The sequence below is a fragment of the Cyprinodon variegatus genome, unplaced genomic scaffold (assembly GCF_000732505.1).
Source record: "Cyprinodon variegatus isolate N-32 unplaced genomic scaffold, C_variegatus-1.0 Scaffold679, whole genome shotgun sequence".
NCBI classification, from domain to species: Eukaryota; Metazoa; Chordata; class Actinopteri; order Cyprinodontiformes; family Cyprinodontidae; genus Cyprinodon; species Cyprinodon variegatus.
In genome coordinates this window covers 304,805-317,145 of record NW_015151132.1, presented here as the reverse complement: position 1 = coordinate 317,145, position 12,341 = coordinate 304,805, and the positions used below count along the sequence as shown (strand labels likewise).

The window sequence follows — 12,341 nt, the reverse complement described above, 5'->3', positions numbered from 1 at the left end:
CTAAATATATAATTAAGGGTTTTGCCATCAGTTTGGGGGTCCTTTGCCTGTAAAATGTTGAAGACCCCTGGTTTAAACGATTTTAGACTGGGGTGGAGATCTGCTATTAAGCAGGAGGATGACCTTTAACTAATATAGAAAGAGCTGTAATGGAAAAATATTAATCAAAGCATATACTTGTGTTACAAGGACTACTTTGTGTTGGTCAGACAGTTAAAGCCCCAATAAAATCTTCCAGTTTGCAGTTGTAGAATGACTAAGTAGAAACACATTTAGGGGGTAGGAACACTTTCACAAGGCATTCTATATGGAAAGATATTTTCCTTAATCCTGGACCTCCTCTGGGTCCCAAGGCTACATTCTTTAGATGAGTTTCTGCTTCACTCATGATTCAAATGATTTAAATATCACCTCAGCATGTCAACAAGTTCTGCAGATGCTTATTAGTTATCATTAATATACTGTAAATCAGGTGTGTGGAAGAGGGTAAAGACATAAAACATCCAGCACAGTGGGCCCTGAGACCTGGATTGGAAACCGTTAATATTTCAACTGTAATCATCAAATATTTTTTAGCCACTGTAAAAATAGCTGTCGCTTTACTGTTGCATATAAAAGGTGTCTTGCCTTTGTATCCATTATGTAAAATCTGTGTAGAGATCATATTACTGTGAAAAAACAGTGGCTTTTTACATGAAAATCTGACAATGGTCTGCACCAGTCTCAGAACTGATATAGGCTCGATTCACTGTTCAGAGTTTGATTGATTGACTTTATCGATCTCACAGTGGAGGAATGTAATCATTACATCAGCTCAAATAGTCAAAAAGAAGATGAAGAATGTGGCAATGGAAAAAAAAAGTGAATGGGATATATACAGTATATACAGTGCATCCACATATGACAGCCTTTTTTTACAGTAGGATCATTATACAGGGTTATTGCACAGGGTATATATGGTTATTGCACTGGGTGTAAAATATAGAGAAACAGGTTGTTGCACAGGGTATCAAATGGTAAATTGCACATTATACATTGCACAAGTTATTGCCGTTGTAATGTTGCATTGTAGAGTCTGGTTGCAGTTTATAGAGGTTGTTCTATTTAAAATGACTTCATAGAAATTATCTTAAAAATAATTTTTTGATATCTCTTCCACAAATGACAGGATCCCAGTGAGAAAAACACAAAGAATGAGGCACAACAAATTAGGTTTGGTCATAACTTAGAACATTTATTTTCTGTTTATCTCAACACAGGATGTAAAATACATTTATACAATTAAATTATAATATATATGTTTTAAAATAGATATCAAGCATATCACTCTCTTTGTTGACAAAAAACAATACTGCATTTAGATTTAGATATCTTAAAGACATTAAAGAATAAATAAATAAATGTTTCCCTTCATTTTAGTAGATTCACTTAAATTAAATTTGTAAAAACGTGTATTTTTTTAATTGTTCTTTTAAAAAGTTAGAAAAGTGTTTGCTGCGCCTGAAGGTTGAAGGTCTTGTTACTTTGGTAAAGTTGCCAGTCACCAACAGTTGAAGGTTTTGTCAGGATCCACTCCGCTGGAGGCAAACGGCATAAAACCCGGTTTATTAAATCTGATGTTGGAGTTTATCCAGGACTGGTAACGGGACACTCTGGTGTAAACCCCAGGCAGACTTGGTCGAGCGCAACCATCCCCAAAGCTAACAACTCCGGACTGGATCCAGCGAGAGCGTTGCTTACTCACCATCGGACCTCCTGAGTCACCCTGAAATAACAAAAAGAAAAACAGTTAACTCATTTTTAGTCGACTATCATCAAGGAAGTGGATAAAACAAGCAGCTCACCTGACAAGAATCACTGCCTCCTGGAAGAACTCCAGCACAGATCATGTTGTCTGTTACACTTCCTTTTCCAAGCAAACAGTTGCATTGTCTGTTTCCTATAACTGGTACTTTCACCTCCTGAAGGGTTTTAGGATAAGGTAGAGGCACTAGGAAGGATGAAAAAATACCAGAAATTAGTCACACATGCAAACAATACAGAAATCTATGCAAGAAAACATATAATTAACATAGGAATCATATACAGTTATAGTTAAAAAAAAATACAGTTTTTAGGACAAGGAGCCTGTTAACTCACCTCCCTCTGCTACATTTCCCCAGCCGGTGACCCAGCTGGTGGTGCCATTGCTGAACGTGCTGCCTCTCTCTGCCAAGCACACTGGTCTGATGTAGTCTGTAAACTTCACTGATGAGGAGAGTCTGAGCAGCGCAATGTCATTATCAAAGGTTATAGAATTAAATCTGGGGTGTACAACGATTTTTCCGATCTTTCTGGAAACTTCATTTTTTGTGTTTCCATCCGTCAGCTTCTGTCGCCCAAGAAAAACCTCCCATATGAATGGTTCTGTTCTGTAGTAGAAAAAGGCAAAAAGCATTTATTTTATTACTGAAAATTAAGCTTTCAACCGTATTTGTACAGAATCCATCTTTATTTACCCCATTGAGAAAATGTTCAAATGTAATCAAATCTACAGTATACATCTATGCATAATCTCATGTGAAATAGTCCATTAATCTAAGTTGCTCTGAGAAAAATAATTTCAACACCTTCAGAATAATAAACACTGTTGTATTTTCAGGCACTTACCCAGTGACGCAGTGAGCGGCAGTCAGTACCCACTTTTTGCTGATGAGGGACCCCCCACACCAGTGTGTGCCTGAGCGCTGCAGATCAACCTGCCAAGGCCAACTTTTGGGTGAAGCATCTTCACCTCCAACTATTTTGTGGTTTTGACGGGCGATGCCGCACACTGAAGGGGGAAATCATTTGAAACAAGATCAGGATGCAAACATTCAACAAATTTTATTTAATGAATTATTGGATTGATTTAGATCTTTACCAACCATGAGGCTGAGCACCAGCATCTGGAAAGAGACAAAACAGTTTATTTATTTTTTCTAATAGCTGCAGATCTCACTTTTTTTTTTTCAAAATATACACCTCAGTTTAAAACTGATTAAATAACATTAGTCTAGAACAAGATTTAAAATGAATTAACTTCTGATTTAACTTCTTAACAATAAACGCTAGATTATTTTTCTTAATATAATATTTTATTACGTAAGCAAAGCCTTTTCAACTTTCTATGCTTCGATATGCTACAGTTTACTTTTTAAACTATTTTAATATCCTGGAAACTATGGAGAACATAGAGAGCCACTGAAAAATACAACCAACCATTTCAGTCTTAACATTTAAATCATGCAATTTGAAATCCAGTTTAAAAAGCTTTTTCTAATGGCACATTTTAATTTAATTATTAAAAAAGGAATTGTAAATTATATAAATTATTTAATCCATTATTGAATAACAGAATTTGAATAATGTATTTTCAAATCCTAATTCTAATTGGAGATTTAAAAAACAAAAAATATAAATTTGATTACAAATTCCTTTTAGAAATACATGTTTAAAAATTTTATTCCTTATTCCATTGTCTTTTTCAACTTGAATTTTGAAATCCTTTTTTAAATAGAGTTTTGCTTTACCACTACCCTTAACCTTCTGGTCCCAGAGCACAGGAAACCAGTTTAACCAATCAGCTGCTCCTCAGATGTAATAAGCTCCATCATTGGTCAGTGTGGCAATCTAACCAATGATAGAGTAGAACTGCTTTCCAATGTTCTCTGGGACCAGAAGGGTCTCTGTAAAGGTGAATGACTGGTATAGCAAAAAGAAAACGCAATTTTAAGAAGGATTTGAAAATGCAGTGTTAAAAAATAACATGGTGGAATAATGAATAACCTTTTTAGAAATGTGATTAGGAAATGTATTTTTAATCAGATTTACGACTTTGTTTTATAAATTTCCATTTAGAATTTGTATTTAAAATAAATTTTTAATTCCCAGTATTTAATAATAGATTAATAAATACAATTTACAATTTTTCTTCAATAAGTCAATTTAAAAGGTGCAAATAGAAAACGCTTTTTAGTTGATTCGACATTACCGACCCTCCAGGTCCTCCTCAGAAAAACATGTGGATAAATGCAGATTTGAATTTTTTTACTTTCTTCTTAACGTTTATATCTTTCATTCCTGTCAGATAATGAATGACTTACCTGCAAGGAAAAGCGACACAAGGGCCAGAATATACAATGGTTTGTCCAAAGCCATTTTGTATGTGACTGCAAGATCTCTCTCTGTGAAGCTATTTAAATAGTGACCCATCAGTCAGCTCTTCCTGTGTGCTTCACCTAAAAAACCCAAAGATGGGCTACTGAGGTGTTTCCTCTTTCCAAGAATTCAAATCACTACTATTGCTTTCTAAAAATAACTACCATGATTCCACAGAAAGATGACTAAGAATAATTGTGTATTACTAACTTCAAAAACAAACGTTGGCCACTCCACACGGTCTCCCTGTCCTTCAGCCTGAATTAATCTATGCTGAAAAGGAGATCCTCAGGAGGAAAATAAGTTTTCAGCCAATATTTTCTGATGTTTATGTTTGAATGTTGCTTTATTTGAACAAAGAAGAAAGCACAAACAGCAATTACAATAAAGCACTTAGTAAAATAAATTTCGCCGGTTTATTTTTAGTGATTGAATTTTAATAAATTATTAGTTTTTGCTAGATTTGAGGGACGACGTTTTAATACTTCCTTTAAGGTACAAGAGTTAGATGCAATGAGATGCTTTAGATGATTTGGGGAAATCCAGATCATGATTTAATGACTTTATAGGAACAATAATAGGGAAGTCCAGTCAACATGCCATTGAAGAATATGAAGGAGGAATCTGTGTTCTAGTTATGCAAGTGTTTTATTTGCTTTAGCTAATTGACCCAAGGATAAAAGCAATTAAGATCCTCTAAAGATTCTGGTTTAAATTGCTCACCATACACAGACGAATCAGATTGATACCAAATATCGGCTAAAAAGCCACTCAAAAACATTATTTCAAAAGCAACATTAAAAACAAATGACAGTTTTCAAATCTATTGAGGGACAAAGATAAATAATTTACTTTAGGAAATATCTCCTATGGTCAGATGAAGCTAATATTGAAGTACGTTCACAAAAATAACCATTAGGAGGATTAAAAGGAGGCTGGAGGGACTGAGGCACCTCACAAATGGTTTGATGAAAAATTAAAATTATATGGAAATTTTGAAGCAACATCTTAAGATATCAGCTAAAAAGCTAAAGAGTAAATTCAAATGGATTACAAATTCAAATTTCCTTTCATTTGAAAGCCAAATTAGTTACAAATGGGTCTATCTCTGTTCTTTTATAGATTCATTTAGACAAACAATTAAAATTGGTAGATAAATGGAAGATAATCCATTTTGTGTGACCAACCGGGTAAATGTCTCATAGTAACCTGCTTTGCTGCAAAATAGGGATATATATGCAGAGAATAGTTTCTGATAAAACCACAGAATGATGTAGTCAAGACAAACACGTTGAGTGTTTAATTATTGAGAAATTACTTATAGACAGAGGTGTCATGTAACGAAGTACAAATACTTCATTACTGTACTTAAGTACACTTTTTAGGTACCTATACTTTACTCCATTACTTATTTTTCTTCCTACTTCTGACTTCTACTCATTACATTTTTACACAAGTACCTGTACTTTTTATCCCTTACATTTTTAAAACAAACGTTACTCGTTACTCTTGGCTTCGGTTTAATGTTTATAAATATTTATTTCCCATCATGTGCTCCATCCAATGCAGATCATTGGCATCATCCACATCTAGTGAAAACGAATGTAATTGGATTAGAGTCAAAAAATTGAGCTTTCATACAGTGGCATCTGGCTGTTTTTTTTAAAGGTTTCTTCATACTTTTATACTTTGAGTAGTTTTTGGAGCACATACCTTTTCACTTTTACTTGAGTAAAGAGGTCAAGTTGATACTTCAACTTTTGCCAGAGTGTTTTTAAACTGCAGTATCTATACTTCTACTTAAGTGTACTTTTGACACCACTGCTTATACAGACTATATTTATAATGTGACATACAGTGCAGCTTTCTTATATGGCTTCTGCCCAGCGGCAGCAGAAAGACCATCAAAATAATGAAAAACTGTCTTTCAGAGGGTTTTAGGAAGCTTATTTGAAAGTCCAGTCAATAGAATGTGAAAAACCTGCTGTAATTGTATCATTTGAGTAAAACCTTAAATCTTCTCATTGTTTCCTGTATATTTTTGACCATTGGCTTTCCAGGTCGGATCACAAGATTTCAAAATGCTTTGTGAAGGGTGATGATCACAACAAAATGGCAGAAATGAAAAGTCTAATTTTGCCACACCCCAAACGGAGGAGGAATGGCGGTCTAGTGGTAAGGGCATAGAGCTTGGAATCCTTAGGTTCTGAGTTCGAGCCCCACTGCCAGTCTGGCTCTCTGAGCAACACCTTATCTCCACACTCCTTCCTGGGTGCCACACAATGGCAGCCCACTATTCCCCAAGGGGATGGGTTAAATGCAGAGGTAAATTTCTCCAATGTGAGATCAATTATTTATTAATGGAAGCTATTTTATTTGGCTGAGTAAAATAATGACCAGTTATTTTGTTCTCTCTTGTCCATTAAAATAAAATAACAAAAAGCCTAACTAAAGTGGAAAAAACATATATGTCAATATTAAATAAAAAATATGATTAACAATACATGTTATATAACTTACATTCATCTAGAGTAATGCAGTAATGGCTGAGCAATGCAAAGGTTTTTTGATAAAATTCCTATAAAAGTCTCCTTTAAGACTCTATTATAAAAAAAAAAAAAAAAAACATGCAAACAGCCCCTATAAATGGTCACAACTGTGTGACATGATAGAAAAAACTGTCTGAAAGCTTAGCCTGACCACCTGTTGCCCAATTTTATTGAACACGTCACCTTTCAGAGAACTGGGCCGTTCCAGTCCTGGAAACTAAAAGAGCTTCTTTACCTTAAGAGGAGAAGCAGATGAGGCAGAAGTTTCTCGTATCTTTCTTTATCGTTACACATTCTAAATTTAAACATGCGATCAATATAAGTCATAGTTTTTCATAAAGAAACTACCTAAACCTATTGTCTCATGATGGAAGTTACTTGGAGGAAGAGAATTGCAGAAATAAAGAAGTAGAGGACTTTAAACTCCAAATATGTCATGAAGTATGTGGGAATTATTCATCTTTTCTTGTACGCAAATATTTTAGATTTACCACATACCTTTTAAGGTTTTACTTCTGCATTTTCTATTTAGTAAACTATTATTGAATAAATAAATACCAGCTTTGTGGGCCAGTCTACTGTTTAAGAATAGTTTATTATGTCAGATTTTATCAGAGCCTGTCTATAAGGAGGATTTTGCTCATTTACTAACTTTAATGTCAGACCAAGATAACCTATTAGAAACATAAAGTGATTCTAAATTATTGCATTTGTTAATAGAAAACCCTATATTAATTATGATTAACTGTGTCAAATCTTAAATTAGCTGTAATAAATACTTTTTCGGTTTATATCCAAACCTTATTAGACCTGGAAATTCAAGAAATCACACAGGCAGAAGCTGTCTAACATTAAGATGTCAAAAAGGTATGACAAGGCCTTACAACATGACCCATTAGAAAGATAATAACAATGTATGAGCAATAAAGTTACTGGCATTAATAATTCTGGAAGGGTTGACTATGTTGCCTTTTGGTGATTTTAAATTATGTTGCAGTTTTGCTCCTCTTCCTGGTATCACTAAAATTTTCCACAATGACAAGCTTCAGATGACAAACGCAGACTCATGTATTACTTAAAAATATTTTAGTATACAGAGGAGTTTCAGGAGTCCTGCCTTCATAACAAGTCAAAACAATCACTTCCTAAATGTGTTTGAGTGCTGGCATAAGGCGTTTGTGCTCATATCATACAAATTTTTTTAAACTATGCATAACATATATCATTGCCAGAAATATATATTTTGGTCCCATCTGTTTGTATTAAAGTGTTTCAGGAGTTATTTGGTTAATTTGGCACCTTGCAAACCTAATTCTTCAAGGTTTTGTCTTGTTGTTGATAAAAAAAAAAGGGTTGTTTTAGGTTTTACTGTCATGAAAAGCCTCCGTGGTGGTTTAGCTGTTGGCACTATTAGCTTGCAGCAAGTTGGCCTTGCATTTGAATACACATTTCGGGTATTTTTGCATGGTGTTTACAGGTTCTGTATGTACTGATTATCTGCAGATATACTGACTTAACTTGTGATTGCTGATGATAGTTTAAAATGTCTAAAATTACAAAAATACTGATGTTAATCCAAGGAATTTTAAGAGCCTTTTTAAAGCAACATTTTAATTTGGATCTGCAACTATTTTACTTTGAATCTGTAGCTAAGTTTGTTCAGATTGGAAATCACGATAAGACAGGGACTTAACTATGTTCTGATGTAAGATTAGAAATGTGTCTAGCTGTAATATCATGTCAGTCTTTATGTGTTTTTTTTAATCAATACTGAAAATTGAACATGTATATCCAACATTTGCATGAGCACTTGCTGTTCAGGATTACAGAGAAAAAGATAACTAAATATCCCCAAATGTTATTTTTTATATTTTTTTTTATGACAAGAGTAGTAAGGTTTTTGTTAAAAGCTAATTCATAAATTGCTGCTGATAACAAAAATTATAACAATCCAACATATATGTAAAGGGGACTACAGTGTATATTACTCTACCAACTAAAAAGAAAACATGTTTGCATTTTGCCTATTTCCAGTTTTAATTCAGTAAGTTGTGTTTAATGTTTAGTATAATTACCACTTTGGGTAAAACTATGTCCATTTAGAAAATCTATTTCTGGTCCCAGTATTAATATAAATGACAACTGATAAGGCACAAAATAAACATTATACGTAAACCCTGTTTCAACATCATTGAACCATAAATTAGTCTCTGTCTCCATCTGTTGGTTAAACTGAGTAATTACAGCATTGATGGTTAAAGTTATGGTTTGTAGTAAATCAGATAAGACCATAAAATGTATTTAAAATATTTAAAAGTGTGTCACAAAATAGGTAATGGTGTATAAACAAGTATTGCTTTTCCAGTTCATTATCAAAATATCAGATTTCTTAGAACTCCAATAATTTCTTTGAAAATGGTTAAAAAAACAAACAGACAAAAAACAGTGGACCAGTGTAGCCCATTGTAGCCGAAAAACAAGAACAAATGTTGAACTCCACAAGTTGGATTTCCTATCCAGTCTTTTCTTTCATCCCATCAATTGCTGTCTTTCTCTTCATGTTGGTGTAGAGTAGCGCGAAATTGATGATATATGTTGAGACGCACACCATGCAGAAGTCTCCCAGAACAAAGGCAAGTATAGATGCCAAATAAATTGAACCAGCCACGGATACCCAGGAAGAGAGGACCAAGGCCAGGGCTGCCTTCTTAGATAGAGACATTCCTGCAAAGTAGATGAATGAATTTTTACTTCTTCAGTTCATAAAAAAATCAAACATATGATCTCAGATACAGACCAAACTATAATTAACTGCTGCTGTATAATTTTCGAAGCACAATGGAAGACTAACCAAGGCCCATCTGCAGAGTGTAAAATAGGATGCCGAGCACGCTGTTGGGCTGGTTCAGAATGCTATCGTTGGCCAAAAACAGCTGGACCAAACCAAAACCACGTCCCCATCTGCCAGAAAAGAGAGCAAAAATTTTAAGGCATTTAATTATTAAAAATATGATGAAATTAGTATAGAACAGATGAGGATACAGCAGAATAGAATAGAAAATCCCTTTATTGTCCCACAATGGGGAAATTCTGGTGTTTCCAGCAGCAAAAAGATCATAGAAAAAAATGGTAACACAAATGTGGACCTTAGAAAAATGTATAAGAAAAACATATCAGTGAAGAGTTAATATATACAGTAAACAACAAAAACTGTACTGTTAAGTGTTTTGACAATATAAAATTGTGCACCTGGAGAATAAATAACCAATATACAGCTATGGAATTTTTTACAGTAATGGATATTTGAAAATATCAGCAATATCGGAGATGTGCAAAATGACAGCAGCATGTTATTTAACTGACTAAGATAGAAACTGTGCAAAATCAGCATGAATGTAACAACTTATTGAGGTTATTGGGAACAGTTGTGGTTATAGAGTCTTACAGCTGCTGGGGGGAAGGATCTGTGATAACGCTTCCTGGTGCATTTGGGATGCAGCAGTCTGTCACTGAAGGAGCTCTCCAGTTCTGCCCAGCTTCATGGATGGAATAGGATATATTGTCCAACAGAGATGTTAATTTAGTTAGGATCCTTTTGGAAATTAGTGTTTTATAGTGTCTTGTGGAAGTATTGATGATGCTTTTTTGCAGTTTTTATGCCACTAATAATAATTTCATCACATTTATCTGGAAATAATTTTAAGTAAACACAGCAGGGAGAGGTTTAAAGGACTTTTAGGTCTATATCCAAAGGTCCGAATATCCCATGGAGCCCAGTCCATCATAGGCAGATAGAAATCATGGGATAACTGCAAACAAGGTAGGTATGGCTGTAAACCTAAAGTGACAAGCTTTAAAGAGAATCCTATCATATGAAAGTGGTTACTGTGGTTACAATGAACATCATCATTCAGCTTTTTAGGGCAGAGGAAGTTATCCCTGCAAATGCAAATGTGAGCCACAGTTTTAATATTTGGAATTTTTACATAAAGTAAAATAATATGCATAATCTTCCTTCCACTTCCCAGATACGTTTGTTTCTGTAGTTTTTTTTTTTTTGTTGTTGTTTTTTTTTAACATGGAATTATTATATGAAAAATGTGGGTTATGATGTGAAAAAAAGGGAAAAAGTTCAGAGAAAAGAAGTTAGAGGTCATGCTTTAAGAAGTTATCAGAGAAATAAAGGAGAGATAATAAAAGAATGTCCAAAGGAATGTCTAAACTTTGACACGTGGCAGGGAAGAGGGGTGAAAGGCTTGAAATAGGTTCAGGGAATCTTTATTTACACCTTGGGGCAATTTATTTTACAGTTTGCATTAGCAGGACAATAATTAAACAACTATCGCCTAGACACATAAAAAGAAAATAGAAAAAAAAATTGGCCGATTCGGTAGGAAAAATAAGAAAAGGGAATTGATCCACACAAGTACGTGGTTTAAATTGCTCAAGGTTTTTGAATTCTGATTAAAAAGGTAGTAACAGAAGTCCTACCTGGAAGTAAAAACCTTGGAACAGCTCACAGACTCCCCCAGGTCGCACATTGCCCTGTAATCTGGGTCTCTTTCTCGGGACAGCTCCACATGAAGAGCATAGACGGACAAAACCAAACCCAGAAGAACTAAACTAATGCGCGCTTTGCGCTCCCAACTTGGCAACCCTTTAGCTGCAGCCATGTGGACACACTTTTACAGGAACCGTTATAATCTACAGCAAACTAGTTTACAACAGCTTCAGCTTGCTTTTACTACGGTCGACGTGTTGAAAATCACGTTCCAACTTCTGATTGGTTGGGTTTACTTTTGTACCTCCATGCCATTGGACAAACAGATCCAGATGTTGGCTCAGCAAGATAGGCGATGATTGTTGCAAAATCTGTAGGCAACAACTGTTTTTTCTATTGACTTTTTTTTTTTTGCTTTATTGTATATTTTTGTTATTATGTAAATTATATTTGTATATTTAGATGGATAAATTCTAAACATGTTTTGCTTTTATCTAAACCCATATGAATCATAATTACCCTTATCAGGACATTATTGTTTACTTTTTTTTTTACTATTTTAAATTCTTAAATTCTATAATCTTCCTTTTTTTTGAAAAGTGACATGATTAATTGATTTAAAAAAGTTAAATTAATAATTAAATGGTCATTTTACTAGTAAAATTATTAATCAATATTAAGGGAGCCACTAGAAGTTAAAAAAATAATGTTAGAAGTGTAAATATACAGTCATATATTTATATTACTATTGTTTTATGTATTTATTAATGTTTTTCAATGCTGCACTTTAAAAAATTAAATTGTCTAGAGCTGTTTTAAATGAAATTTCTTTTTGTTTACATTCGTGTATACGAAATGACAAAATAAATCTTTCTACGTGTCAAAGTACATTTAGCATATCACAATTGAAATAGACTATATATTTGAAAACACCATGGCGGACACCCTTTATGCCTGTTATATCTCTTGGAATTTGCATTGATTTTACACAGTATTTGTCTGTCTGTCAATTATTTTTCTCGAGTTTCTGCAATATGTTTAAGATCGACGTCATTTCCCATGGCTAAATAAACAAACTCACAAAGAGCTTTCTATTTGATGTAAGACCCCGC

At 33.9% G+C, this 12,341-nt stretch overlaps 2 protein-coding genes across 2 annotated transcripts; both read right to left on the bottom strand.

The window, feature by feature from the left end:
• Nucleotides 1–1,479: 1,479 nt before the first annotated feature.
• On the bottom strand, nucleotides 1,480–4,179 carry LOC107097198 (tryptase-like). The gene is made up of 6 exons (XM_015394250.1): nucleotides 4,125–4,179; nucleotides 2,907–2,975; nucleotides 2,650–2,812; nucleotides 2,140–2,411; nucleotides 1,845–1,990; nucleotides 1,480–1,765 (listed from the first exon to the last, which is right to left on the bottom strand). The coding sequence occupies exons 1-6, from the start codon at nucleotides 4,177–4,179 to the stop codon at nucleotides 1,541–1,543; spliced, it is 930 nt and encodes a 309-aa protein (XP_015249736.1). The 3' UTR covers nucleotides 1,480–1,540.
• A 3,550-nt stretch (nucleotides 4,180–7,729) lies between these two features.
• LOC107097194 (vitamin K epoxide reductase complex subunit 1-like protein 1) lies at nucleotides 7,730–11,500 on the bottom strand. The gene is made up of 3 exons (XM_015394246.1): nucleotides 11,220–11,500; nucleotides 9,580–9,689; nucleotides 7,730–9,452 (listed from the first exon to the last, which is right to left on the bottom strand). Exons 1-3 carry the CDS (start codon nucleotides 11,399–11,401, stop codon nucleotides 9,241–9,243), a joined length of 504 nt encoding a protein of 167 aa, XP_015249732.1. The 5' UTR covers nucleotides 11,402–11,500; the 3' UTR covers nucleotides 7,730–9,240.
• Between the last annotated feature and the right edge of the window lie 841 nt (nucleotides 11,501–12,341).

Coding starts and splice junctions, on each gene's coding strand:
- LOC107097198 (XM_015394250.1), bottom strand. CDS start 4,179: ATGGCTTTGGACAAACCATTGTATATTCTGGCCCTTGTGTCGCTTTTC. Junction 2,976..4,124: donor TGTGTCGCTTTTCCTTGCAG/GTAAGTCATTCA, acceptor AAAAAAAGTGAG/ATCTGCAGCTATTAGAAAAA. Junction 1,766..1,844: donor GAGGCAGTGATTCTTGTCAG/GTGAGCTGCTTG, acceptor TTGTTATTTCAG/GGTGACTCAGGAGGTCCGAT.
- LOC107097194 (XM_015394246.1), bottom strand. CDS start 11,401: ATGGCTGCAGCTAAAGGGTTGCCAAGTTGGGAGCGCAAAGCGCGCATT. Junction 9,690..11,219: donor TCCAAGGTTTTTACTTCCAG/GTAGGACTTCTG, acceptor CTTTTCTGGCAG/ATGGGGACGTGGTTTTGGTT. Junction 9,453..9,579: donor CACTCTGCAGATGGGCCTTG/GTTAGTCTTCCA, acceptor TCTACTTTGCAG/GAATGTCTCTATCTAAGAAG.